General features: G+C 41.1%; 1 protein-coding gene across 1 annotated transcript; it reads left to right on the forward strand.

Moving 5' to 3' along the window:
• Positions 1-2,120: 2,120 nt before the first annotated feature.
• On the forward strand, positions 2,121-25,117 carry opn7b (opsin 7, group member b; the record flags this gene model as incomplete). Its single annotated transcript, XM_083894874.1, has 5 exons — positions 2,121-2,208; positions 2,358-2,520; positions 9,447-9,574; positions 22,742-23,076; positions 24,617-25,117. The coding sequence occupies 5 exons, from the start codon at positions 2,121-2,123 to the stop codon at positions 25,115-25,117; spliced, it is 1,215 nt and encodes a 404-aa protein (XP_083751000.1).
• Between the last annotated feature and the right edge of the window lie 1,445 nt (positions 25,118-26,562).

Raw genomic sequence — 26,562 nt, forward strand, 5'->3', positions numbered from 1 at the left:
AGGGCAAATGGGAATCATATGTATCTATGTCCTTTTGAGTCGCTAATAAAGTGATTTACATGCATTTGGAGGTCTGATTCTACCAGTTTAGAGGTTTAAAACGAGCTGTCAATCACCCAAATTGACCAAGGAAAGTCAGAGATATGGCGCTGCATTTTTTTTTTTAAACATGTTCTTTTTAGACCAATAGTGACATGTAAATAAAATGAAATGGGTTTTAATAATTTGGTACCTAAGAAATCTCAAATGGCACAGATGGTGCCAATCTGTGCCAAAAGAGAGAACGCCTAGACATCGCTTTACTAAAACCTCTGTCATTTTACTCTGCTTCACTTCAGCATCATCAGACTTTGCACAACTCATGTCCACGTTGTTACATGACCTCCATGTGTTTTTAAGCTCCTACTGCATATTTAAAAGGTGATATTTGCTTTAAAATGCAATATATTTTTTGGCGAGAGAAAAAAATCCTTAATTTATGGTGTGTTCCATGTGCATTTACTCTGACAGTGGAATCTACAGTGAAACTTACACCTCTGGTGGAATCTCACAAGTGTTATCTTTATGTATTTAGATAGTCCATATAGAGCTTGTAACTGCAGAGATTTACTCTATTTAGTTTGGGCATGTCATTTTAGAGCAGGGACTCTAAAAAGAGGGTCAGGGAAGAAGAGGCTACCGCTGCTTTTGAGTGTGTATCTGCGTCATTACCTCGTTTATGAAGCCCTAAAGTTTCATAACAAACAGTTCAGCCACTGCTGAGAATGCAGGGTTTTATTGTTTTTCTGAGCTCTCCGAAGCAGATCTGAAAAGTGCTTGCTAGTGACGTCACTATAGCAGGTGTCACCACTCCTCTGAACAGCAGCTCCAGAGCAGGAGGAGGAGCTGCGTCAACTCCTCATTCTGTTACTGCTGAAGAAACCAGCACTAGACACTTCATACGGTGCTAAACATCTTCAGCATCAAACTCAGTCTGAAACAGCACGGCTCACGTCTCTGTGAGGAGAGATTTTGATTGACTCGTTTGCAGCAACTAGTAGGTTTTTGACCATAAAAACAAGTTAATGTTTGTAAGTAAACCTCCGTAACTCACATAATATGTGAGTTATATGTGACACAGGAACATTCTATGTCAACTTTAAAATATGTACAACTATGGGTTCACATGTGCCTGACATAACGCAAATGTATGTGTTGCAAGTTACCGTCTTCATGAAGTTTCCTTTCATTTCCAGCCAAATAATAGTCACTGTTTTATCCTGTGGATGAAGACATTTCCTGAAACAATGCTGTGTTTTGGGAAAACTTTTTCAAAATGATAAATAAAAAAATTGTTATGGTTTGTTCCATGTGAATACTTGCTGATTGTGTTTTGATTTTGTTTCTTTCTTGTCTTACCAAATGCCGTTTGCATATATTTCGATGAGGGAGAACATACATAAGAGAACACACATAACACCCATACTGAAGTCCCTATGGCTCCAGAGGTGCTTCAGAATCTGATTTACTTTTAACCTATTAGCTTCCAGGAAACCTCAGGTTTTTCTGAAAGTTGCCTTTTATTGGTTCCAAAGGTCACAACAAAGACCCATTCTGAGGCTTATTTTTCTTATTACCTGAAGGGCTGAAGGCAGAACACACTGTTATTACTTTTAAGAGTATACCTACCTTTTCGGTGTACCTTTTTTATCAAATTTCTAGATCATACTATGTACTACATCTTTTTAATTTGAGATAGTGTTTGAGAAGAGAAACTTGGCAATACATCGGGAGGGTTTATGAGAGGCCAGACCACATACATCTGTCTTCATTTAAACGTGCTAGGTTTAGTGGAGACTTAAGAGGCATCTGGTTCAATGGTCAACATCAAAACAGTGTTGATGTTGCTGAGAAAATAAAGCTAAATTGTGTTGATTATTACCTATAATTTCAGGGCTTTGTATCCATTGGTGAACTTTAGTTATTCTGTGAAGTTGTTCTTAGTTGCCAGGATGTAAACGTATAACTTGTTTTTGGATCTTCTTCTTATTATTTTTTTTATTGCCTGGAGTCAAAAACATAAATAAAACATTTTTGTAACCTTTTCTTTCCCCTTGTCTCTTTTTCTATTTCTGTATTAGATGGGAAATGCCTCAGAAACGTTTCTGATGGTATCCAACATATCCAAAGACAATGACTTTCTCATGGGAACTCTCTACACAATCTTTGGTAAGTATTTTCTTTTTACCTTTTAACTGAAAGGAACCTCTGACCTCTGGGTCAGACTGTATATTGTCTTCAAGACAATTTTAAAGCAGGTCAGATGTGCACTCCCATACTTATATACAGAATATCCTGTCACTCTTCTTTCACTCCAGGTGTCCTGTCAGTGCTAGGAAATGGGATCCTGCTGTTTGTGGCCTATAGAAAGAAATCCTCCCTGAAGCCAGCAGAGTTCTTTGTGGTTAATCTCGCCATCAGTGACCTGGGCATGACCGTTAGCCTGTTCCCAGTGGCTATTCCTTCAGCCTTCGCTCACATGTGAGTGACCATTCAAGTTCCCACCATCCTCATTTTTACCTTCTCTAAGGAGGTTATGTTTTCATTGGGTGGGTTTACCTGTAAGTTTGTTAGTTTGTCTTCCTGTGTACAGTTTTTTAAGAGCTCTGTCTGATTTTTTTGTGGTGATCACCCAAGCATGTTCCCATAAAATCTCGTAAGAATATACCGACTGATGATGACACATGGGTAGATTTTCTCTTTTAATTGGCAAAACTGTAAAAAGAAATAAAAATACAAATACAATAAAGAATTGTAACTCCCATTTGACAAGTTCAGATATGCACTGTATACCTGATCAACATGTTAACAGATCAGGCAGAATTTGACAATAACTATAAGCAGGTAAGCATAAAGTTTTCTGGATCCAGTGGACCAAATGCAAAACTTTCAGGTGCAAGTGTTTGCATCCTTGGCACAGGTCTGTGCCTTCTGAGTGACCTTGATTTGTCATTGATTTGGCGTGTTTTAAAGAATAGAGGGACATGGAGAGACTTCGAACAGTTACAATCATGCAAAAGTCGGCAATTAATAGGGTTTGGGAAACAATGGTTCTGTAACAATCAATGTTTTATGCATTGGTCAAAAATGATGCCATAAACCAAAACAGTAATATTTGGGGGCATAAACTCAGTATAAATGTTAAAGAAGCTGAGTGGACATTCAGGTGACATTAATATGGGCAGTCCATGATGAAGTGGAAGGGATTTGGGCTTGTAACCAGAGGGTCACAAGTTCAAATCCCAGGACAAGTAAATGGCTGGGTTGCCCCTGAGCAAGGTACCATCGCCCATTGGTCCCTGGGTGCAGATAAGTGCATGTAAACAGTAATGCAGGCAAAAATGTAGCATTAAAAACATCGCAATAATATTTTTTTCCATTTCAACCACTGACTTTCCGTGCTGGCTCCTCTAATCCCTGTAGCATATGCTGTCATGTGCCATGATTGCTTCAGAATGCATCACTGCTCACTGGAGTGAGCAATGAACACAAGAGAAGCCATGGGAATGAATCTCCTGTTTCATCTACTGCAGGGGTGGTGAACCTCTCACCTCTGGGTCAGAGTGTATATTGTCTTCAAGACCATGTGAAAGCAAGTCAGAGATTGAAAATAAAATCTGTCAAATCAATTACTATTGTGTCGGTGATTGAAAAGGAAGTGCATAAATGATAGTCTCACCTGTCCTACAGGGTGGTCCCTTCTAGTTGTCTCTGTCAGATTGTAGTACAGATTGAAGTATGATGACAAGGCAGCTGTTAAATGTCCCACTTATTGAGATTATAGAAACAATAAAGACAAGATGTGTTCCCTTTCTCTCTGAATCTCTGCATTATTTATGATCCAATGCAAAGATATTCATTTATCTTCTGGCCATTTCCAAGATGGCGCCTCCCGTGTGGTCGCCTGTTGCAGCAGCTCTCGCTATTTTCTAGCCTTTTTCTCTTCAAACTATGTTTTTTCCTACTTTTTCCAACTTCTTTTAAGTGTGTCTTTTTGTTTAAGCACTGTCACCATGGGCACCAAGTACACCATGCTTGTTGTGGCCCTGTTGGTGAGTTTTTTACACTTTTCAACCGTGTCGGGGGATCCCGTGTGGAGTCACGGCTCCATTGTTTACAGTAGGGATCAGCTGTTAGCGCTGCGCTGCACAGCTGTGCTGCCGGAGGAGCGACCCGATATTCCCCGTGGGCTCAGGAGGAGAAAACGGGGGTGTCGCGCTGGAGTCCAACGTCGTGCTGGAAGGAGACGTTACAGACCTGTTCTCCCGTCCATTATTATGGGAAATGTAAGATCTCTCCCTAATAAAATGGACGAGTTAGCGGCGCTGACCCGGCACGAGAGGGATTACCGGCACTGCAGCATCATGCTGTTCACCGAGACGTGGCTCACCGCTGCTGCCCCGGACACGGACACCGCGCTGGACGGATTCCAGCTGATTCGCGCGGACAGGACGAAAGAGAGTGGAAAGAGGAAAGGAGGAGGACTGGCAGTGTTTGTGAATGATAGATGGTGTAACTCTGGGCACATCACTATTAAAGAGCAACACTGCTGCAAGGACTTGGAACTGTTAGCCGTTAGCATGAGACCGAACTATCTGCCGCGGGAATTCTCGCATGTTATCGCGATAGCTGCGTACGTTCCCCCCTCTGCTAACGCTAATGCAGCCTGTGACGTCCTGCACTCAGTGGTGAGCAGGCTGCAGACACAGCATCCACAGGCTCTCCTCCTGATCTCTGGGGATTTTAATCATGCCTCTCCTTCCACCTCTCTGCCCACACTCACTCAGTATGTCACCTGCCACACCAGAGACAATAAAATACTGGACCTTTTCTATGCCAACACCAAGGAGGCATATAAATCAACCCCTCTCCCCCCCCTCGGAAGATCTGATCACAACCTGGTTCATCTCCTTCCTGTGTACAAACCTCTGGTACACAGGCAGCCAGCTGTGACCCGCACAGTGAAAGTATGGTCTGAGGAGACCGATGAGGCTCTGATGGACTGTTTTGAGTCTACTGTGTGGGACGAACTTTGTGAGGGACATGGGGAGGACATCGACAGTCTCACAAACACAATTACGGACTACATTAACTTCTGTGTTGAGAGCACTGTACCCACCAGGACAGTACGATGTTTCTCTAACAACAAACCCTGGATTAACCCTGACATAAAGGCTCTCCTTAAGGAGAAAAAGAGAGTTTTTAGGTCAGGAAACAAGGAGGAGCTGAAGACTGTTCAGAGGGAGCTGAGGAGAAAGATCAGGGAGGGGAAGGACAGCTACAGGAAGAAGATGGAGGAGCAGCTGCAGCAGAGAGATGTCAGTGGAGTCTGGAGAGGCCTGAAAACCATCTCCGGCCACAACAAGCTGGACTCCCAGACTGTAGGGGACCAGAGGTGGGCTAACGACTTGAACTTATTCTTCAATAGGTTTGATCAGGCCCCCACTTCTCCCCCGACAGCCCTGCTGGAACCTCTTTCATCTGGATCACCAGTAAACTGCCCGACCTCCACCCCCCTCCCTTCATCTCCAAGCTCGTTCAACATCACACAACCCCCCTGCTCCAATCTGTCCTTCACACCTAACCAGGTGAGAAAAGAGCTCAAAAAGATCAAGGCGAAGAAGGCTGCAGGTCCTGATGGCATCAGCTCCAGGCTCCTCAAATCCTGTGCAGTTCAGCTGTGTGGGATAATGGGGACCATCTTCAACATGAGCCTGAAACTGGGGAGAGTACCACACTTATGGAAGACGTCCTGTGTGGTACCAGTGCCAAAAACACCGCACCCCAAAGACTTTAACAGTTACAGGCCGGTGGCACTAACATCCCACCTGATGAAGATCCTGGAGCGTCTGGTGCTGTCTCATCTGCGCCCTGTGGTGAGACCAGCGATGGACCCACTGCAGTTCGCCTACCAGCCCAGCATCGGGGTGGATGACGCTGTCATCTACCTGCAGGACAGAGCTCTTTCTCACCTGGAGAAGTCGGGGAGCACTGTGAGGATCATGTTTTTTGATTTCTCCAGTGCTTTCAACACCATCCAGCCAGCATTTCTGAAGGACAAGCTGGAGCATGCAGGAGTTGATCCTCACCTCACATCCTGGATTGTGGATTATTTGACTGATCGACCCCAGTATGTGAGGACTCGGGATTGTGTGTCGGACATGGCTGTCTGCAGTACAGGGGCCCCACAGGGAACAGTTCTGGCTCCGTTCCTCTTCACCCTGTACACTGCAGACTTCTCCTACAGCTCCCCCTCCTGTCACCTGCAGAAGTTCTCTGACGACTCTGCCATTGTCGGCCTCATCACAGACGATGACGACAGAGAGTACAGAGAACTTGTTCAGGATTTTGTGGACTGGTCCCTGCGGAACCGCCTCCAGCTCAACGCGGGGAAAACTAAGGAGCTGGTGGTGGATTTCCGCAGAAGACGACACTCTCCTCCATCGCCGGTGTGCATCCAGGAAAAGGACATAGAGATGGTGACATCTTACAAATACCTGGGTGTTCACCTTAACAATAAACTGGACTGGTCTGATCATGCTGCTGCGCTCTACAGGAAGGGTCAGAGCAGACTCTACCTGTTGAGGAAACTAAGGTCTTTTGGAGTTCAGGGAGAACTCCTGAAGACCTTCTACGACTCAGTAGTGGCATCAGCCATTTTTTACGCAGTGGTCTGCTGGGGCAGTGGCATCACAGCCGCAGACAGGAAGAGGCTGGACAGGCTGATTAAGAAAGCCAGCTCTGTCCTTGGATGTCCCCTGGAACCAGTGGAGGTGGTGGGAGAGAGGAGAATGGCTACCAAGCTATCATCTCTGATGGACAACCTCTCCCACCCCCTGCAGAACACCATCGTAGCACTGGGCAGCTCCTTCAGTCACAGACTAAAACATCCAAAATGTCTGAAGGAGCGTTATCGCAGGTCGTTCCTCCCTGCAGCTGTTAGACTGTACAACAAGTACTGCTCTAAGTAGACCCCACACACACACACACACACACACACACACACACACTCCACTCTCCATGTGCAATATACTGTTAACTCTCATTGGTGTAATATACTGTATATATTTTTTCATAATGTAAATTTTTTTTGAAGTGCAATATATTGTCATTTTTCATACTGTCAAATTTTTTATACTGTAGTTTTCTCATCAGTGCAATATCCTTATCCTTATTTATTATCCTTATTTAATAGCTCAGCCTTGTTTCCTTACACTATAAATACCATGTGCATACTGTGTATATTCTGCAGACCGGTTGTAATGTACATTCTACTTTTAAACCTATTTTTATAGTCAGTGTTAATATCTTTATATATTGTACTTTATATATTCTATTTCTTTTTGGTAATGCATGTTTATTATTTATTATCCTTATCCTTACTGTCTTGCTGCTGTAACACTGTAAATTTCCCCACTGCGGGACGAATAAAGGACTTCTTATCTTATCTTATTAGCATAGCTATAAGACATATATTTGTTTTGTGAACCTCTCTTTCTATAAATTGAAACAGTGCTCAATATTTTTTTTTTTTAATTTAATCTGACTTTGTATTCAATTTTATTAAATTTGCTCATGTGATATTGAGTTTGAATGGGGGATATAAGCAGATCAGACACCTCGTGCCCCACCTTAGGGCCCCATACATGATTAAATGTGATATGAATTTCCCATCATACACTCTTAGAATAAGGTTTCGAAAAGTGTACTTCTACAAGGGCTGTTCTACCTGGAACTATTTGCTTCTAATAAACTCTTTCCCAAAGAAAGGGTATTTCAAGGGTTCTTAGTAACACTATTGGTTCCAGTAAGAATCATTTTGATCCAGAGAACCCTTTAAAACCCCTTTCCTGAATAAAGGTTTTTTTTTAAAGGGTTCCTGGTGGAACCCTCCATAAGGGTTCCAGGTGGAACCTTTATAAAAAGGTTTCTCCTATGAGGACAAGCCGAAGAACTGTATATGGTTCTACTAAGCACTTTTATTTCTAACCCTGGATTTCCACTGGACGCGTTACAGCCGCGGAACGTCAGCGGCTCGCCGCGCCGCAGCGATATCGATAGGTAGCAGTTCTATTTTTGCCGTTGCCGCTGCTGAACCTCGTAAATTCCAACAGAGCAGTTCACACCAGACAGGAAAAGCGACACAGACTCAAAGTAAAACATTTCCGCCCCCCTTTCAAAATAAAACACAATAGGCAGGTCATACAGCCTGTCACAACTTCACATCAACATTACGTCGTGACCGGTGCTGCCAGGTCAACAGTCAATTAATCAGAACGTCTCGGAGAGTCATAATGTACGACGAGAGACTGTTTGTTGAAGTGGAGAAACAAAAATAATTTATGACACCAGATCAACAGTTCTTCCACGTCGGAGAATGAAAAGAAGCTGTGTTGTTGTTGTTTCCTTTATACACAGTCAATCGCTGGATCTCGCGAACTCGCGTCAGTTCAAGATTATCACGCGATCTTCCGTGAATACCGCTGGCTCCCAAGGTACCGCGCCGCTGCCGTAACGCGTCCGGTGGGGATTGATGCTGGGCAGAGGACGAAGCAGAACCGCGCCGCTGACTTTCCGCGGCTGTAACGCGTCCAGTGGAAATCCGGGGTTAGAGTGTGGGGGGGCCACAAAAATGAATATATGTGTTTTGAACATAAAGACAAACAAAGTTAACACCATAAGGGAATGATTGGAGATTTGCTGAGTGATATAGTTACACCAAAGTTCAGCCAAAAGCCTTGTGACTATGTTTGTTTGTTTGTTTGTTTGTTGATCTCGTGAAATTTAAAGGAAAATACAAAGCGGGTGCAAAAAACGTGATTGCATCTTAAGCCTTTCTTGACAGGGGCTAACAAGGAGGCCAGCATTGATCATCAGAACACAGCTTTGCCAGCAGAGTTATCCCCAGAGGAGGAGGCTGACCGTCAACAACTTGGAACCACATTTCCAAGAATTGATGATTAGAGGTCATGTGAACCCATTTCTGTGGAAGCTGTGGTTCTCACCGCCACCCTGGTAACATTTCATCTCGAAACAAGTAACCACCAGACCCATTTCTCTTTCCAAACAAGCCTTTCGCCACTGAAGTGATTGGAACTGCGATTGCACGTGTCAGCCTGGTTTGAATGACAGCTTCAACCATTTTCCAGTATGGTAGAATCATCAAGTTGGAAGTTCTGGCACCATGGGGTGGCTATGGTTAGCTTATTGGCCCAAATCAAGACCAATAATGTTGTCAATGTTCAAATCTTAGGTAAACCCACTAATTTTAATGTGAAATGTTACCCATGTTTAAGAGGAAGGAACATCATTCAGAGGAAGAATGGGTATGGGTATGACTACTAAATAATATGAGGAAAACAAGTGAATAACAAAATGCACTCTCTTCTTTCTCTCCCTCTGTTCAGGTGGGTGTTAAATGAGACCGCCTGTATTTTCTATGCATTCTGTGGTGTCCTGTTTGGCCTGTGCAGTCTGACCAATCTCACTGTGCTCTCCTGTGTCTGCTGGCTCAAGGTTTGCTGCCCAAACTATGGTAAGATATATTCAGTACTGCATGTGAAACTACCATCAGCACAGTGCTACTACAAATAATTTTAATGAGGAGAATTCATTGAAAATCGCACCAATATTAATTAATTAATTACTGCTGAATTACTAGGGAGCTGCTTAACCAGCGGTATTGGTCATCTCACTGTTGAGAATTCTATTTCTTGCCCTCTAAGCTAAAAACCTTGGTTCTGAAACGATACATATTAAAGCCTCAAGGTCAACACATAAATGGCCTTTTACAATGCCTCAGTAAAGATAACATCCATGGTTAAATTTAACCTCGTTAAAGAACAGAAAATGCAAATGAGGAGATCTTTTCAAGGCCTTGTGTAATTTATTCCCCATATGCTATTACATTTAAAAACCCCACAGACCAGAAAGTCATTTTTCTGGCTACATTCATACTGTTACTGTTAACGCTGTGAACTAAAAAGTGTGCTGTTTATTGCTGCTGTAACCTGATATCAATTTCAATCATAATGTAATGTACTATTACCAATAATAGTAGCCTTGCAACTGGATCTGGACCCAGAGAGCAAGTACAGAGAGGTTAATACTACTACTATTAATAATGATAATATTATTATTATTAATAATAATAATAATAATAATAATAATAATAATAATAATAATAATAATAATGATAACAATAGCTAGTACAGCAAGTGGTTCTGAACGGGTTCGAGCATGGGGGCCCGCACGTGTCGTCGTGGGCACACGGAGCCTTGAGCTCGTCTCTCGTTCATTCACTGTGTGCGGTACTAGTAGTTATCAGTGCTGTCCCTGTGCATGTTGGGCTGTGGAGGCACAGTAATGTTTTACTTCCGGTTTAGTGCATTCCACTTCCTCTTGGGAGGTCATCATTTGCACACATGTTCAGTGTGGGTCTGTGGTTTCACATATGCAGTTTTGGGTGGATACAACAATCCCTGTTAGAGCAGCATGGAAAACTGTGAAACGTAATGTTATCTCGAGCAACCAGGGGCGCTGTATTTGAAATTTAATATTTTCATATAGACGTCTTCAGGGCTGGACTCTCATCATTCTATGGAAGTCTGGTTCAGATCGGAACAGGATTCGCAAAGTTATTTCAATCTTGACTGTTTTTTCATAGTCGTCTAACTACCCATCCTCAACCATAGCAAGTTTGCCTTGGATCGGACTTTCCATTGCGAAGTTATAAGAGTTTAGTTGTCTGATGTGAACAATCTGTATCGTCACCAAACTTCGTCACCCCCTTTCTCTCCTTTCTCATGCGCCATGTGACATTTAAAAATATATATATATATTTCAATAACTTTAGATCCTCAACTGGTCCACAGCGACCTCACCAAATTTAAAGGTGATCGCACGAAAAGTCTAGGACAAAATTCAAATACCAAATGTCACAGTGTATGCCATCACCAGGGGGCACTGTTTTTGATATTTAATATTTTCAAATAGACGTCTTCAGGGCTGGAGTATCATCATTCCAAGGAAGTTTTGTTTAGATCGGAACAGGATTTGCAAAGTTATAACACACACCTCAGTGCTTGAACCCGAATAATAATAGCATCGGTTCAGAAGATGGATGAGTGGACATGATGTGTCCTGTGTTATTGTGGTTGCAATTCATGATATGGCCTTTTCTGTTCTGGGAGTAAAATTCATCATCATCTCAGCATCTTCCTTGCAACCAGCCCATTGGGTTAAAGTTTGAGGATACAGGTTTATTGCTAATGAAACATTCTGATGGAATTTACCAGGAGTAAACACTCTATGAAGACTAACACAGCATTATTAGCACAGTCATAACAGTGCTTGGATCATAATTACGCTTGCCTGAGTCTTTTTTGTTCCCCAAAGTATTATATAGCTGCTATTCATTATCGGTAACGTCGAGGAGAAGGAGTAATGTTTTATAATCCAGAGGAGTTTAAGGTGAGCTGTGTTCATTATAGCCATCTGTCATCAGAGCTGAGTAGAAGGAAAACAGAAGGATAAATACACAATATGTCAAGGATATGTCAGTCTGGTTGTTGTCATTTTACTGCGTTACTGCTTTTTTGCCATTTTCAGTATATGAATACATTCAAAATGTTTGCAGTCAACAGTTAATAACCTGGATTGGGCAACATCATTTTCGTTTGTGACACTCTGGCATGTTTTAACACTGGTTATCTAAAAGAAGTGATTTAAATCCATGATCCATTTCAATAAATAAAGCAACAATTTTCAGATATTTAAGATTGATTTCACAAAAATGAGGTATAACACACAATTAAATGTATGTAATGTAATTTTTCATCTCAGTATGATTCATAAACTTCAGTTGTATTGCTGGTAATATGGTAATTGTTATTGTTATATTGATATTGAGATTTAGGGACTCTTCTAATCAGTATATGGAGCTCTGGACATCACTTGACTTTGTTCACAGTGCCAGTTTTAAGCTTTAAGAGTTCACTGCGCACTTTAAATCCACAGACAGGACTGAAATGTTGGTTACGTCATCACACAGCTTTTTGTACACTATGGACCTGAACCTGAAGCTCGATGGTTCAATCCCGGGACAGGCCAAGGGTGGCTGTGCCTCAGAGCAAGGCACCCAATCTCCCTTTGCTCCCCGAGCGCAGACAAGTGTTGCCCAGTACTGGTGTGTAATAAGAATGGGTTAAATTCAGAGGACACATTCATTATCACTATGTTGTTGTGGGTGTAAAAATTACTCATTCATTTTAATTCTATATGGAGTGGGGCATCTCGCTTTCTACCTTACTCTGCTGGGAGTCGCACATGCAGTGAACAGTGGGAGACGGCACATAGAGGTGCTGAATAAATAAATAAAAGCAAAATTTTTTAGTTTCAAATTCAACACTGAATAATTTTGTGTTCTTCTGAAAGATATCAGACCGACATGGCTCGGGTGGCCATTTCTGTAGCACCAAAAAGTAGTTATAAATTGTGTTCATGAAGAGATACTCTTTTCACTACAAGACTATTTAATTCATGATATATCATGATGTATGCGTAATAGAACAAGAAAAATATATCTACGGCGTCACATTATGTCAAAAGTCATAAATATAAGTCACACAATATCGGTCTTCACATGCTTAGTCCATTTAACTGATCTACAGTTTGGAATTGTTCGGTTTGATTCTTGTTTTGCACATCACACCCAGTCATGCTCTAACCTGTTTGCAGTCACATCAGCCCAGCACAATTGTGTTGTTTCCTCCATCTGTCTTGACCTAAAATTAATAATTTCCTGTGTGCAGCATGGAACCAGGAAACACTCACTATGTCACCATTATACTGAGAAACATGGACAGACCAGACACAGTCAACATTGTGTGAGCTCATTTGACAATCAATGTAAAAGTTACTCACTATTCTTAAAGAATGTCTAATACAAATAGTTTCTTATTCGTGGTGTTTCAGCCTCAAACTGAAACATGAATTCCACGCACACTGTATTTATGCAAATGTTCCTGTGGACTTGATTTGCTGCCAAATGGTGAAGATTTCAGCATCGTCATACAGATTAATTCTGATGTTGTTCAAAGGGATGAATGGGGTCAGCTAATTAGTGATACAGTATATTATAGTGCTAGACGTCTCACTCCCTCACTTCCCTATACTGATTTTACCTCTGTAAAATGTCCGCCCTGAAATACTGCACTTACTGCAAAGCTCAAAAATACAGCCTGAAAGTTAACATTTATGTTCACCTGTACTATGTGTGAGTTGGCACTATACTGTAATGTACTTTGCTCACTGCAGCAACGTTATCGCTCTGCTGCTTTGATGCTGCTTCACTTTGTCGTGAATGCAAACTGCTCATGCAGCAAATTACTAATGAGCATAATTAATGTTTTTGCCAATTAATCCACTGAAGATTTATTTGCAAGACTGGGTCTATAATCCAGATCTATGTTGAGTTATGGTCCATATTGATTTGATGAGCTCTTTTTGTTTTATCGGTGATATGTTCATTTCAGTTTTCAAGGGCCTTGTTAAACCCTCATTCGATTTTAATCATCTTGACTTTCTCAGAAAATTGTGTTATTCAGAGCACCAATCAGCGATAACTCATGCGTCGTAATTAATTTAAACACCCTCTATATCTGCACATTTTCAAAAATGGCAGCACTTCAATTAATCAACGCACAGTTGACCTTTGCAATAATGAATATTCCTCACTCCAATGAAATACACGCTGCACTGCAGAATCCCAGAGTGCGCCCTTTTATAAGCATCTTGCCCATATATAAGTAAGACTCCCCACAGGTTTTGAAGAGGCATAACCTCCACAGAAACTCCATCAGAAACATTACATAATAATATATCACAACATATTAAATGGTGTAAAGACACAGTAATGGAGTAGATACTGAGCTCTGGCAAACAGGACGGCTTTTGTGTTGCATCACGCTACAGCTGCAAATTTTAAGATATTTTATTGGGTCTTTATGTATTGTTATCATTTATTACAATCTCATTATTTATATCATATGCAACAAATGTTTAAGGCCTTAATAAAATATTTGTTAGTTTGTTTCAATACAGGGTTATAGCTGGAAATAAAAACACCCATCCAGAAACATGAGTGGACACTGCTCAAGGAGACGTGTTTCCATCCATCTATCCATTTTCTAGGCGGGGTCACACTCTGGACAGTTTACCAGTGCATCGCAGGGTGTAATCACAGTCAATCTATGGTCAATTTAGAGCGCCGAATTTACTTAAAGGTGAAGTAAGTAGTTTATAGTGCCATCTAGAGGAAATTTGTTCTTGTTGTTCTTTGTTGAAATTTACAACAAAGAACTGCTGCTCTGCTTACCCCCTCCCTTCCCTGAGCGCTACGGTATCCTCAGCCGGTCAAATGTCGACCTCGACGTCTTTCTCCGTGTCAGCAGATGAGGTTCGTGAGGCGAGGGAGAGGGCGAGCTACCGCGGCCGTAGCAGACGAAGCGGAGAGAGTGGAGGCGGGACTTCCGCTACAAGTAAAGCGACGCTTGATTTGTTCTTTCGCATTTGTCTATACAGGCTCCAGTAGAAACATGGCGTCTCGCTGCTAACAGTGGCAATGCAACCGCGACCATGTTATTTTACATTACTTTTTGAAACACTACGAAAATGAAACAAAAACTATTATACAGCGACTAGACAATGCAGGAGCACATAATATGTATAAAAAAGTGGATTTTGGGTAATATAAACCCAAAAATACTACACAGTGTCCCTTTAATCCCCATTTTGCATGTTTTTGGACTTTGGGAGGAAGCCGGAGAACCTGGAGAAAACCCACACACGAGGAGAACATGCAAACTCCATGCAGGGAGGCTCTTGTTTAGGGTTGGGAAGATTCACCGATTTGCATCAGTAAATCGATATATGAACATATACGATGCGGTTGCATCGATGGCAAACGTCTGCATCGAAATCAAAATCTCAATGAACTCGAGATGTATCGTATCTAAAACATCTGCATCGATATAAACCGAATAATATCTCTTATTATAAACGAATATAAACTATAAAAATTGGTATATTTATGGTTTGAGTTCTCTCCGCAGCCCGAGGTGGCGAGTCAGGTCAGAGCTGGTAGAGACATGGAGGAACAATCTGACGTGATAAACTCGCTGGTTGGCGTCAAGTCAAGTATGTGGAAAAGTTTCGGCTTTTACAAGCGTGGTGGAGAGCTGGATTAATCAAATGCGATATGTAAATTGTGCCGTGTTGCTGTTAAATACACCGGTAGCACAACAAACTTAACTCCTCACCTGAAGCGGCGACATGACTTGAATGTTTCCTAATCCCCGTCGAGATGTAAACACTTTAACACAACACACAGAGCTACGCAGACACATTCATTCACTTCTTCAGTGCTTCTTTTATTGTAAACAAGAACCCAACAACGTATGCATTAGTTGCTTAATGCCATCTACTGGTCGCAAAGGGTACACATTTCGGCTCATACATAACTGTTATCTCTTCAGATTTTTGTTAAAGGTTATACTTGTATCATTTCCAGAGATACCTGTGAACAATCCATCGCTTCAAAGCAGTGTGTCTCAGCAAAATTAAGCTCTCTCTGATCTCTGTTGTATTTCCCATGTTTCAAAGTAAAATTCACAGCCAGCTTTAATGCTTTAAGTGTCTTAGCTGTGTCATAACTTGAGAATTACTATGTATTCCGTAATTTTCTTCTGCATCACATCGTATCACATCATATCACACTGCATCGCATTGTGTTAAAATTAAATCGTACTGTATCGCAATAGGTGGGAGTATCGTATCGTATCGCTGGTAATTTCAAGAATCATTAATGTATCGAATTGTTAGCAGTGTATCGAGATGTGTATCGCATCGCTCTTATGATGAAGATTCCCATCCCTACTCTGGTTCCAATCCTCAAAAGATTGTCCCTTATACTTCAGATGAAGGTGGACAACTGAATCCTGTCCAGATGTGCTGTGACATGCCTTTATGCGGTGGCTGTTTGGTTTCTGCAATGTAGAGGTCAGGACATTCCTCAATACATTACACTGCATAAACCACATTGCTCTGGGGATTTTGTCCTTAGGATGAACCAGTTTGTGTCTTAAGCTGTTGTGGGGGTTTCAAATGTACAGGGATTGTTGAGAACCTTGAGATCCCTCCTGAGTTCTCTTTTAAACCTCCCTCGGTATCTCACTATGGGAAACGTAATCTGGCGTAACCGATCATGGAAGCTGCAATTACAACACGTCTGTCATATGACAGACCGTTAAGACCGGAACTCACCACTGTGCACCCATGACCAAACGTGCTGCTGTATGTGTTTCCCCCGCTTAGTCTCATCACTCCGACTCTGTTCAGAGTGAGGGAACAGTAGCTATCACTAATTTAGTGGGTTTGTGGGTTTCAGTCCCCGGAGAGGCTTCGGGCCCACTCCACCAGGGGTATGGCCACCTCTGATAACTGAGTGAGGTATCTCATAACACTGGCCTACTTGCTTAGGTGGGGTGAAAGAAATACGCTTGAGAATGGCGGCTATAGGGCGCTTGTAAGAGTTGTGAGCTGGCCCTCACTTGGTTATCAGAGAAACGGGATTACGTGAGTAGCCGAAACGTTTCTATGAGACTCCAGCAATATATGGAATAACAGTTTTGTTCGGTTTATTTCTGTATTTTTTCTTCATCAGTTTTCTTTTTGGAGGATTTGATGAAGGCCCACGTTAGTCAGAACCCATTTTTCTGCTTAAAAAAAAACTTTGTTGTTTTGGAACAAGGTGGTGGCCAGGCAGAGGTCAAGCAAGGAGCAGGTCTGGTCTGGAGTGAGGTTGGTCCTTTCAGAGAGGGAGGTGTCTTCAATGAGCCATTTCCTTGTCATCTTCACTGCTTCTGTGGTGGGAATGCAATGTGCTTTGATTGCAAAGTCCTGGGAATTTTTGATGTGGTGAGGTGTATTGCCAAATGGTTTTTACCACCAGTTTATCAGAATTAAAGAAGCCTCTTGACTAAGCGGTGAAACATCTTCAACTGAACTCGGGACGGTCAGATTCACTATCACCAATTGTTGTGTGCAAACTTTGTAAAAAGTCTGAATATTTATACTGCAAAATAAAAGCCAAACAACACATACAGAAACTTAAAATCTACAGATTCCTGATTGTTGCAGGAACAGATGTAAGTGTAGAAGATAAAAAGTTTAACATGCACTGAACAGACAAGAGTGCCTCTTCCTCTTTCCACCTCACATGAATATTGCTCTGTGCTTAGCTAAAGTAGAAGAAGGCGGAACATCAATAACACGGAATGGAGAGGGGAGCTGCAGAATGGCCTCACAGTGAAAGAAAATTGTCTTGCAGTTCAGGATCAATGTTGGCCATCTGTCCTGATGTTAAGTGGTATTGGCTGTTAAAATTGAGGCCTTTGAGGAGCTACTGAGCTTAAACAGATTTCACTGACAGTCAGTCTCCCATAATATATGGTAGTGGTTGTAATTTTTACAGTCAACATTGTTACGCTCTCTGTTAAAAGAGCGTTTTACTAATAGTTTGGACCCAAAAATGCAGAGGAGGCAGAGCAGATTTATAAACAATATTTATTAACGTTTAACAGAAATATATATAATGATAAGTGGGTAGCTGGAATTGGGGCTCAGAGAGGACGCCGATGCAGCTGAACCAGGAAGGGCTAGAGCTCAGGACAAGAGTCAGTGTTCGGGAGGAGATCCAGAATGGAGCAAACTCACTGCTTGTAGAAAGGACAGGACAGGGAGCTGAGTGAAGCGGTAGCAATCCGTAGCTTTTGGGTGAAGAAGAGAAGTCCATAGCTCTCATGAGGCAGAAGACGTGGCGACCTGAACCAGAACAACGTTGAGTCAGAAATCCAGGAAGTCAGAGTAGATAGACACAGGAGAATCACTGAGACAAAAAACAAATGTATTATAGTAATATAGCTCAGATAGCCCGAGTATCTATGTTCCCTTTTCAGGAAATTCTGAGTTCTGACTGCAAATGGAACACAACTTTAACGGCACAATATTCCACTGGTTCAAATCCCTGGTAGACTGGACATTTTCTTCTTGTGTGTGCATAGGTTAACCCTAACCTCAGTCCAATGTAAATTGGAATTTGGTTATCTTGATTAACTCTACTTTGATCATGGGTGTGAATGTGAGTGAATTAGGACAAAACTGCATGTGCCAATTCCACATTAGCATACAGTAGAACGATTGGATTATGTGATAATGCTCCATCACATTTACTGTTAATAGATATTGAACCAAAGCTTAATATAGAAATTGATCCTGCATGCTGATCTTGTGACCTGCTGAAATCCACTTGATGAATGGATTCCAAAACTCTGGGCCAGGACCCACAAATTGGTTGCAGGAGATTTTTGGGTCAGCAAATATATTTGTAGTTCAGATTTGTGTATACTGTATGTGTTTCAATATTTTTAATTGCCATCTTTAAAAAGTGGATTCCCATTAAGAAAGTTCTGGAAATACTGGATTAAGGGATTCATTTGTTTCACCAATTCTTCTGTTTGGTGCTGAGCAAATATGGGGGTATTTAACTTTTTCTTTTTCAAAGTAAATCTGATAACTGTTTGCTGCTATCAGATCACATCTCAGTTCCTTTTGCCTGTGGCCACCAGAGTCAACTGACATGTTCCTGATGAGCATCGACCCAGTTGATTTTCAGCTATCCTTAGCAGCATTGGAGGAAAATGTCATGAGTCATTGCAGAGGGCTTCCCCCCCAGAAATTGCAGTTCTCCATGTAGGGAAAAGAGCCCAATCTGGTGCTCAGATTGCTGGAAAGTTCAATCGGTGACGGAATGCTTCACATCCGTTATCTGTAATAACCACACCTTACCATACAACACACAGTTCAGCGACTTCCTCAAGCCTTTATCACTACTAATACTCTAACCATGAACTGTAATAGAGGATGACATTTAGCTCAATAGGCTGTGTGTTTCCTCAGATAAAGCTCCCTGTGTCCCTACGGACTCCACACTGAAGACACTCTTGTCTAAATTAACTAGAGTAGACTGTTAGTGGTTGATGACCCTTACTCCCATTCTGGCACATGAGAATAATTATTTTACTATGAACAGACATACCTCATAAACACACCCACACTCAATATGTGCTAATGCAAATGTATAATTAAGGAATACAACTGTAGAATGATTAGTTATAGAAGGTATAACAACCCCACTTTATACCATAGACCAGACTGCTTATTATCACTTATATGTGGATTATTTCTTTCTAATTTTAAATAAAGGAATTCAAAAACACAATTTTTAATGGAGTAACATTCATGCTGTTACTCTTATGTTTCAGAAAAATAACTTTAAACTACCATGTGTTCAAACCCGAGTCAAGCCCAACAATCATTTATGGTAGCAGTAGCTAATGTTATTATCCCTGTGGGGCAGTTGGGTTTGCAGTGCAATTGCAATCACAAGGCACTTTGTTACAGGACACTAAATATATGACACAGACAGCAGACATAGTCCATTAGACAAATGGTGACATACAGGCAAAGAGGCAGATTTTTGTCTGAGCCTAGACTCGGTCCTGATGCTCATATTGTGGAGAGTACAGAAAAGATCTCACATCTTTTCCTCACATACCTTTAACCTTTTAGTCAACATGCCATGCTGTTACACACAGAATAATGTTGACATTTGAGTCCCTGGTATTATGAAGATTACCAACTTGATAACGTGACCTGTTATCCTGTTATATAGGCTGTGTCAAAGCATGTGCTTGACAAGACAAAGAAAAACAACAAATCTGTGATATATTGTGCTTTAACATTCATTACAGAATACGTCTTCATTAATCCATCAAAGTCTGGAAATTCTCCAGATGCGTGACTGCAAATATCAAAATTATTCAGGGCTTCCCCTCCCTTCTTCATATTTTAATATTTGGATAAGTGACTCAATTTGAGAAAACAGCAGGAAAAAGCCCAGATAATTCACTTCACTGTGAGTGAACAGGTGTGTTAATGTCAGGTCAAATATTAATTGACTGATATGAAAATAATCACCTAAGTTGCAGAGTGGTTGTTGAAAATTCTGTGTAGGATATGGTTATATATATATATATATATATATATATATATATATATATATCTTATCATATCGTAGCCTCCATATTGGGATACATATCATATCAAAAGGATGAAGGAAACACTCAGTCCTGTTAGTTCATGCTTTTGTTACTTCTAGATTAGATTACTGTAATCCCTTACTATGAGAATGTTCTAACAAATCTGTTAAAACTCTCCAGTTAATTAAATTAATAAAGTTAGAATTAAAACTACAAAAGCTACAAGATCCAGATCCAGTTTCATCTTCAGTTAAGCAGGTAAAAGTTCAGGAGTTGATTCCAGGAGTGACATTTGCATTTGGAATCTGTTGCTGTAAATTCTCAATAGGAGATCCAAGGAGATGTCACTGTCACTGATCAAGCCATCATTAGGCTGAAAAATCAAAACAAACCCATCAGAGAAATAGCAAAACATTAGGTGTGGCCAAATCAACTGTTCGGAACATTCTTAAAAAGAAAGAATGCACTGGTGAGCTCAGCAACACCAAAAGACCTGGAAGACCAGATCAAAAACACTCTCCAGGAGGTAGGTGTATGTGTTTCAAAGTCAACAATCAAAAGAAGACTTCACCAGAGTGAATATAGAGGGCTCCCCACAAGATGGAAACCATTGGTGAGCCTCAAAAACAGGAAGACAGGAACAGGAAGATTCAAATTTGCCAAACAACACCTAAAAAAGCTGTTACACTTCTGGAACAACATCCTATGGACAGATGAGACCAAGATCAACGTGTACCACAGTGATGGGAAGAGAAGAGTGTGGAGAAGGAAAGGAACTGCTCATGATCCAAAACATACCACCTCATCAGTGAAGCATGGTGGTGGTAGTGTCATGGCGTGGGCATGTAGGGTTGCCAATGACACTGGTTCGATTGTATTTATTAATGATGTAACTGCTGACAAAAGCAGCAGGATGAATTCTGAAGTGTTTTCGAGCTAAATTATCTGCTCATATTCAGCCAAATGCTTCAGAACTCATTGGACGGCGCTTCACAGTGCAGATTGACAATGACCCAAAGCATACTTCAAAAGCAACCAAAGAGTTTTTTAAGGCAAATTAAGATTAAGATTAAGAACCCTTTAAGTCCCGCAAGGGGAAATTCAATTTTGCAGTGAGTTAGTGAACACACACAGCACACAGTGAGGTGTAGAACATGTAACCCAGCGCAGTGAGCTGCCATGCCAGTGAGCGGCGCTCGGGGAGCAGTGAGGGGGTTAGGTGCCTTGCTCAACAGCACTTCAGCTGCGGACTGGTCGGGGATTGAACCGGCTACCTTCCGGTCTCGAGCTCGAAGCCCTAACCCAAGTCAATCAGCTGACCTGAATCTGATTGAGCATGCATTTCACTTGCTGAAGACCAAACTGAAGGGAAAATGCCCCAAGAACAAGCAGGAACTGAAGATCGTTGCAGTAGAGGTCTGACAGAGCATCACCAGGGATGAAACCCAGCGTTTGGTGATGTCTATGCCTTCCAGACTTCAGGCTGTAATTGACTGCAAAGGATTTATAACTAAGTATTAAACATTGAAGGTTTTATTGATGAGTTTTTTAAGTCTGTCCCATTACTTTTGGTCCCCTAAAAGTGTGAGGCACATATGTGACCCGCCACGGACCAAGCGGGAACAAGTCGGCCGAGCACAAAACGAGAAAAACAGGAAAATGTTTTTTTTTTCAAAATTAGGGATTTCCGTTTTTTTCAAAATTACACAAGTTGAAGTTTTGAAGAAGCCACTACATGCTTCAAATCACAGTATTGTGGTTCTTAAAACCATAAACTTTGTGTTTGAATTAAGGTTGTTTTATCGCTGTGAATCACTCCTAGTTTGGGTGTGGCGATCTCACATTCCAGTGAGTTTGAGGAGTGCCTACATTCAAATGGCCACTTCTTCAAAAATGATCAGATGGACATGTGTTTGACATTGCTGGAAAGCTTAGAAATCACGCTTTCGGAATCTGTAAATAACTCCAAATGTCCCAAAGTAGACTTGTGAACGCTTTTGCCATGGCTGGACACATATATAAAGTATTGTAATTACTACACTGTTCACCTGATTTGGATGTAAATACCCTCAAATTAAAGCTGAACGTGCACAGTTAAAGCACATCTTATTCATTTCATTTCAAATCCATTGTGGTGTGTAGAGCCAAAAATAAGACAATTGTGTCCATGTCCCAATATTTATGGACCTGACTGTATGTGCTCCTGGTCTCTTTCTTCTGTCTCTACCTCATCTCCCCTCTTGTCCTTTCTGTCCCCTACCTCTACTGTCCCCCATCATTTCCTTTTACCCCAAGTGGTAGGCAGATGGCTGCACATAATTGAGTCTGGTTCTGTCAGAGATTTCTTCTTCTGTTAAAATAGTTTTTTTCCCTCCAACTGATGCCTATTGTTTGCTCATTGTGTGAACTGTTGGGTTGCTCTGCTCTCGATGATGTTGTCTGTGTATTTACCATGGTTAAAGGCAAACATTGATTGTTACTGGTATCAATTATCTGTCAGTAATCACTTTCTCCAACTCTTCCTCCCTCTTAAAATTCCTCAGGTAACAAGTTTTCATACTGCCACGCCTGCCTCCTAGTCGCAGGGGTCTGGTGCTACGCTGCTGTCTTTGCTGTTGGTCCCCTGTCGGGATGGGGGCAGTACGGCCCGGAGCCATATGGCACGGCTTGCTGTATCGATTGGCACGCACCAAGCCAAAACTCTGCAGCCATGAGCTACATAATCTGCCTCTTCTTCTTCTGTTACATTGTTCCGTGCACCATCATCTTCCTCTCCTACATATTCATCTTGCTAACTGTGAGGGGCTCTCGCCAGGCTGTGCAGCAGCACATGTCCCCGCAGAACAAGATCACCAATGCACATGGACTTATTGTTAAGGTAGGCTTCCAAGATTACTATAAAGTATAGAATTGAAAGACAAAAGTTATTGGCTGTCATAATAGACAAATCACATAAAATATCTAAATCAATAGCTCTACTCCATAAAGTAAAACATGCATTATAATGATACTTTATCCAATACAATGGCCTTCCACTGGAAGACTGTGTCAAAATCTGGGATTTCTCCAATTTCGCTGCCACTATTATGTGTTGACTATTATATGTTATTGTAAGACATTTATTAACAATATTTAAACACCAACCATAGAGTGTTACAAAAAGACACACTTTTGAAATTAAAATAAATATATATTTCATTTTTCACTTAAATGTAATACTAGTTAAGTAATTGGCCAGTGAATCTTAAAACAAGCCACCCAATAGTCACATTTAAAAGTAAAATAAATCAACATCAATGAAAAAGTGGTAGTGCCCCCTCATCTGCCTTATCTGGTGCAGACCCTTTTTTCGCACCTGCACTGTTCTCTTCTGTCTCTTCTGCGCCGTTCACCGCTCCTGAGCACTTTTCATTGTTTTCACTCCGTGGTCTCAACCTTTGTGTCAAAGTCAATTAAGATGCATCAGATGAGCTGATCTCTTTAGTTAACTGCTCAAAAAGAGAGAATGTTCTCTGGTGTGAAGTGAATGTCACGGGGAGTTCATAATCTGCGCCGTATGCAGCCAAGTTTTGCTTTAGCGCAAAGAGAATTTCCAGGCGCTGCTTGATATTAAGCAAAAGTGGGGACTTGCAAGTGTGTGAGTGTTAAAGCCCATACTCAGCAGTGCCCCTGCTGACTGGAGCAGGGATTTTAACACCTGGCAGATGCTATAAGATTTGTTCTTCTTTCTGCTCCACTTCCTTCAGAAAATAGTATTCATTATATTTTCAATTATTTTATTTTTTCCTATGAATGAAATAATCTAATCTAACATTGATTCAGTCCCCCTCTACAGCTATAAGCTTGTGGAGTCTCTATGGAAATTGTTACCCATACACCTATAGGACCATTTGTGAGTTCAGACACTGATGATGTTGACGGGGTTGGGGTCAAGGTTCTCTGCAGTTCAGCTAAGTTTTTCCACCCCAAACTCACCCAACCATGTCTTAGTGGACCTTGTTTTGCATGTGCACTGGAGCGTAATCATAAGGGAACAAAAACTGTATTCACAAAGTTGGATGAATATGATTGTCAAAAAATCATCAAATTTGTAAAATGAAGCATTATGATTTCACTTCTGTCAAGACTTTCAGTCTTTCATCTTCAAGAGTGTAGATTTAGGCAACTGGAATTTTTAATTTAGTTGAAGACACATTCACTCATCTGAAGTACCTTTTACTTGCCTTCATCTACAATTTAGATTTTTTGATTTTGTTACCAACTACCAATCACCAACACTAGAAAAACAACCCCAATACCTTCCTCTTCCTTCCTCAATGATAAACAGTGTGGCTCAATACTTTTGTCTATCTGTATATATTCTATGTCTTAATGTGTGTTTATGCAATGGATCTTTTATTTTTTACTTCTTTTTTCAGCTTTCTGTGGCCGTGTGCATTGGTTTCCTGACAGCCTGGAGTCCATATGCTGTTGTGTCCATGTGGGCAGGGTTTGGTAACCCAGCAACTGTACCGCCGATGGCTTTTGCTCTGGCAGCAATATGTGCCAAGTCCTCCACTCTTTACAACCCGATCATCTACCTGGTTTTCAAGCCGAACTTCCGCAAGTTCCTGTGTCGCGATGTGGCCCAATGCAGGAATACACTCTGTGGGTGTCTTTGTCGGCACAGCTCCCCACAGAAGGGAACTTGCAGGCAGTCCCACAACAAAGAAGAATGCAACACTACAGGCTTGTCTAATGGGCTACCGGAGAACCACAGAATCTGCAAACACTGCACCTGCCCTGAAACAGTCCAGGATAGCAGAGGAAACCTAACAGGCTCCAACCCGCAGCAGACTGCCAGGATAATGAAAGGATCAATGCTCAATGAAGTGGCTGTCAGTCAGCTCTCCAATGAGATGCAGAGTGATTTTCTCTAGAGAAACAAACAGTGTCAGACAGGAAGAGGGTAAAAAGAAACAAGGGGAGAAAAAGAAAGACAATAATGGAGAGGGAAATGGAAATTTAATAGAAAACGTAAAAGGTCAAGATTGACTGGAGGGGGAAATGGTTGGCCAAAGTTTTAAAAAAGAACTTGATTCATGCCTCAAAAAGCCACTACGGAAGGATGAGTGAGCCAAACATCCAACATGGAACAACAGACGTATACATCTATATTTCATCAAGTCACACCAACCTGATCATTTTCACTGATCAGCATTAATCAAACAAGACTCCACAAATCAATCCAAACTGGATATAAGCCGAGACTTATTATTCTCTAAATTACATTTTATGTACGTATTTATTACAAGATGCTGTATTTAATGTTATCAGTATTTATTCATGCATGCCTCACATTGAGGAATTACAGGGTTGCTATTGTTGTTTAATAGAAAATAATTTATGTTCCCTTGTTGCTGGAGATCGATGATGAACAGATTCAAATTAAGCCCCATTACTTTATCTGGAATGTGTCAGCGTCTACATTAGGGCTGCAACTAACGATTATTTCCACTATTAATTGTTAAAAACCAATTAAAACAATAAAAACAAACCAAAATTATTCAGCTATAATGATTTCTTTGTTATATGCAGTAAATAAACAAGAACATATTTGCATTTAAACAACAAAATAGTAGACAATTAATTTAGTAATTGATTAATCGTTGCAGCCCTAATCTACATTCATCTTCATAACGTAACCCTATATGTGGTGAAGAACAAACACTGTGGTAAAGATTTGTAAAGCTTAGTGATTCCTTTGTTGCACGTGTTAATTTTTTTTACCTCGGGTAGTTTTATATTGATTCCTCTGTAGGGAGGAGCTGCCAGCATCAATTACGCCTCATCAACTGTGTCCAGGGCAAAATAATTATTTTTTAAACAAAACCTCAGTAAGTTAATTTCTCTCTTCTCAGGAAAAGCATCAAAACACACAGTTTTCCGAAAGTGGAGACCACATTTTTAATGAACAAACATAAGCAATCAAAAAAACAACAACTTTGAGGCGAATAATTCAAAGTTCCAGTCAGAAACTCATTTAAAAAAAACGATTGTTAAGTTTAAAGTCCTAGAAGATTGCGGCTCTCTGACCTTAACTCCTCTGATTAGATGAGCACAAACAGACACACTAATTTTATATGTGACAGATCACTGTCTACTCATATTGATTATATCAAATATCAAACTCATTTCTTTTTGTAGGTGTCTTTGCAGGATATGCACTTGTTGCTGCTGTTGGTAGTGGAACAGCCAATAATATGGCCCTCTGTCCGGTCTCCCTCTCTGAACTGCCCTGTGATTGGTAAAAGCCTCATGTTTGTGTGTATGGACACAAGTAATCGGAATAAATCCCTGATCAGAATAAAAATATGTCATGTAA

Source organism: Microchirus variegatus, assembly GCF_963457635.1.
Source record: "Microchirus variegatus genome assembly, chromosome: 9".
NCBI classification, from domain to species: domain Eukaryota; kingdom Metazoa; phylum Chordata; class Actinopteri; order Pleuronectiformes; family Soleidae; genus Microchirus; species Microchirus variegatus.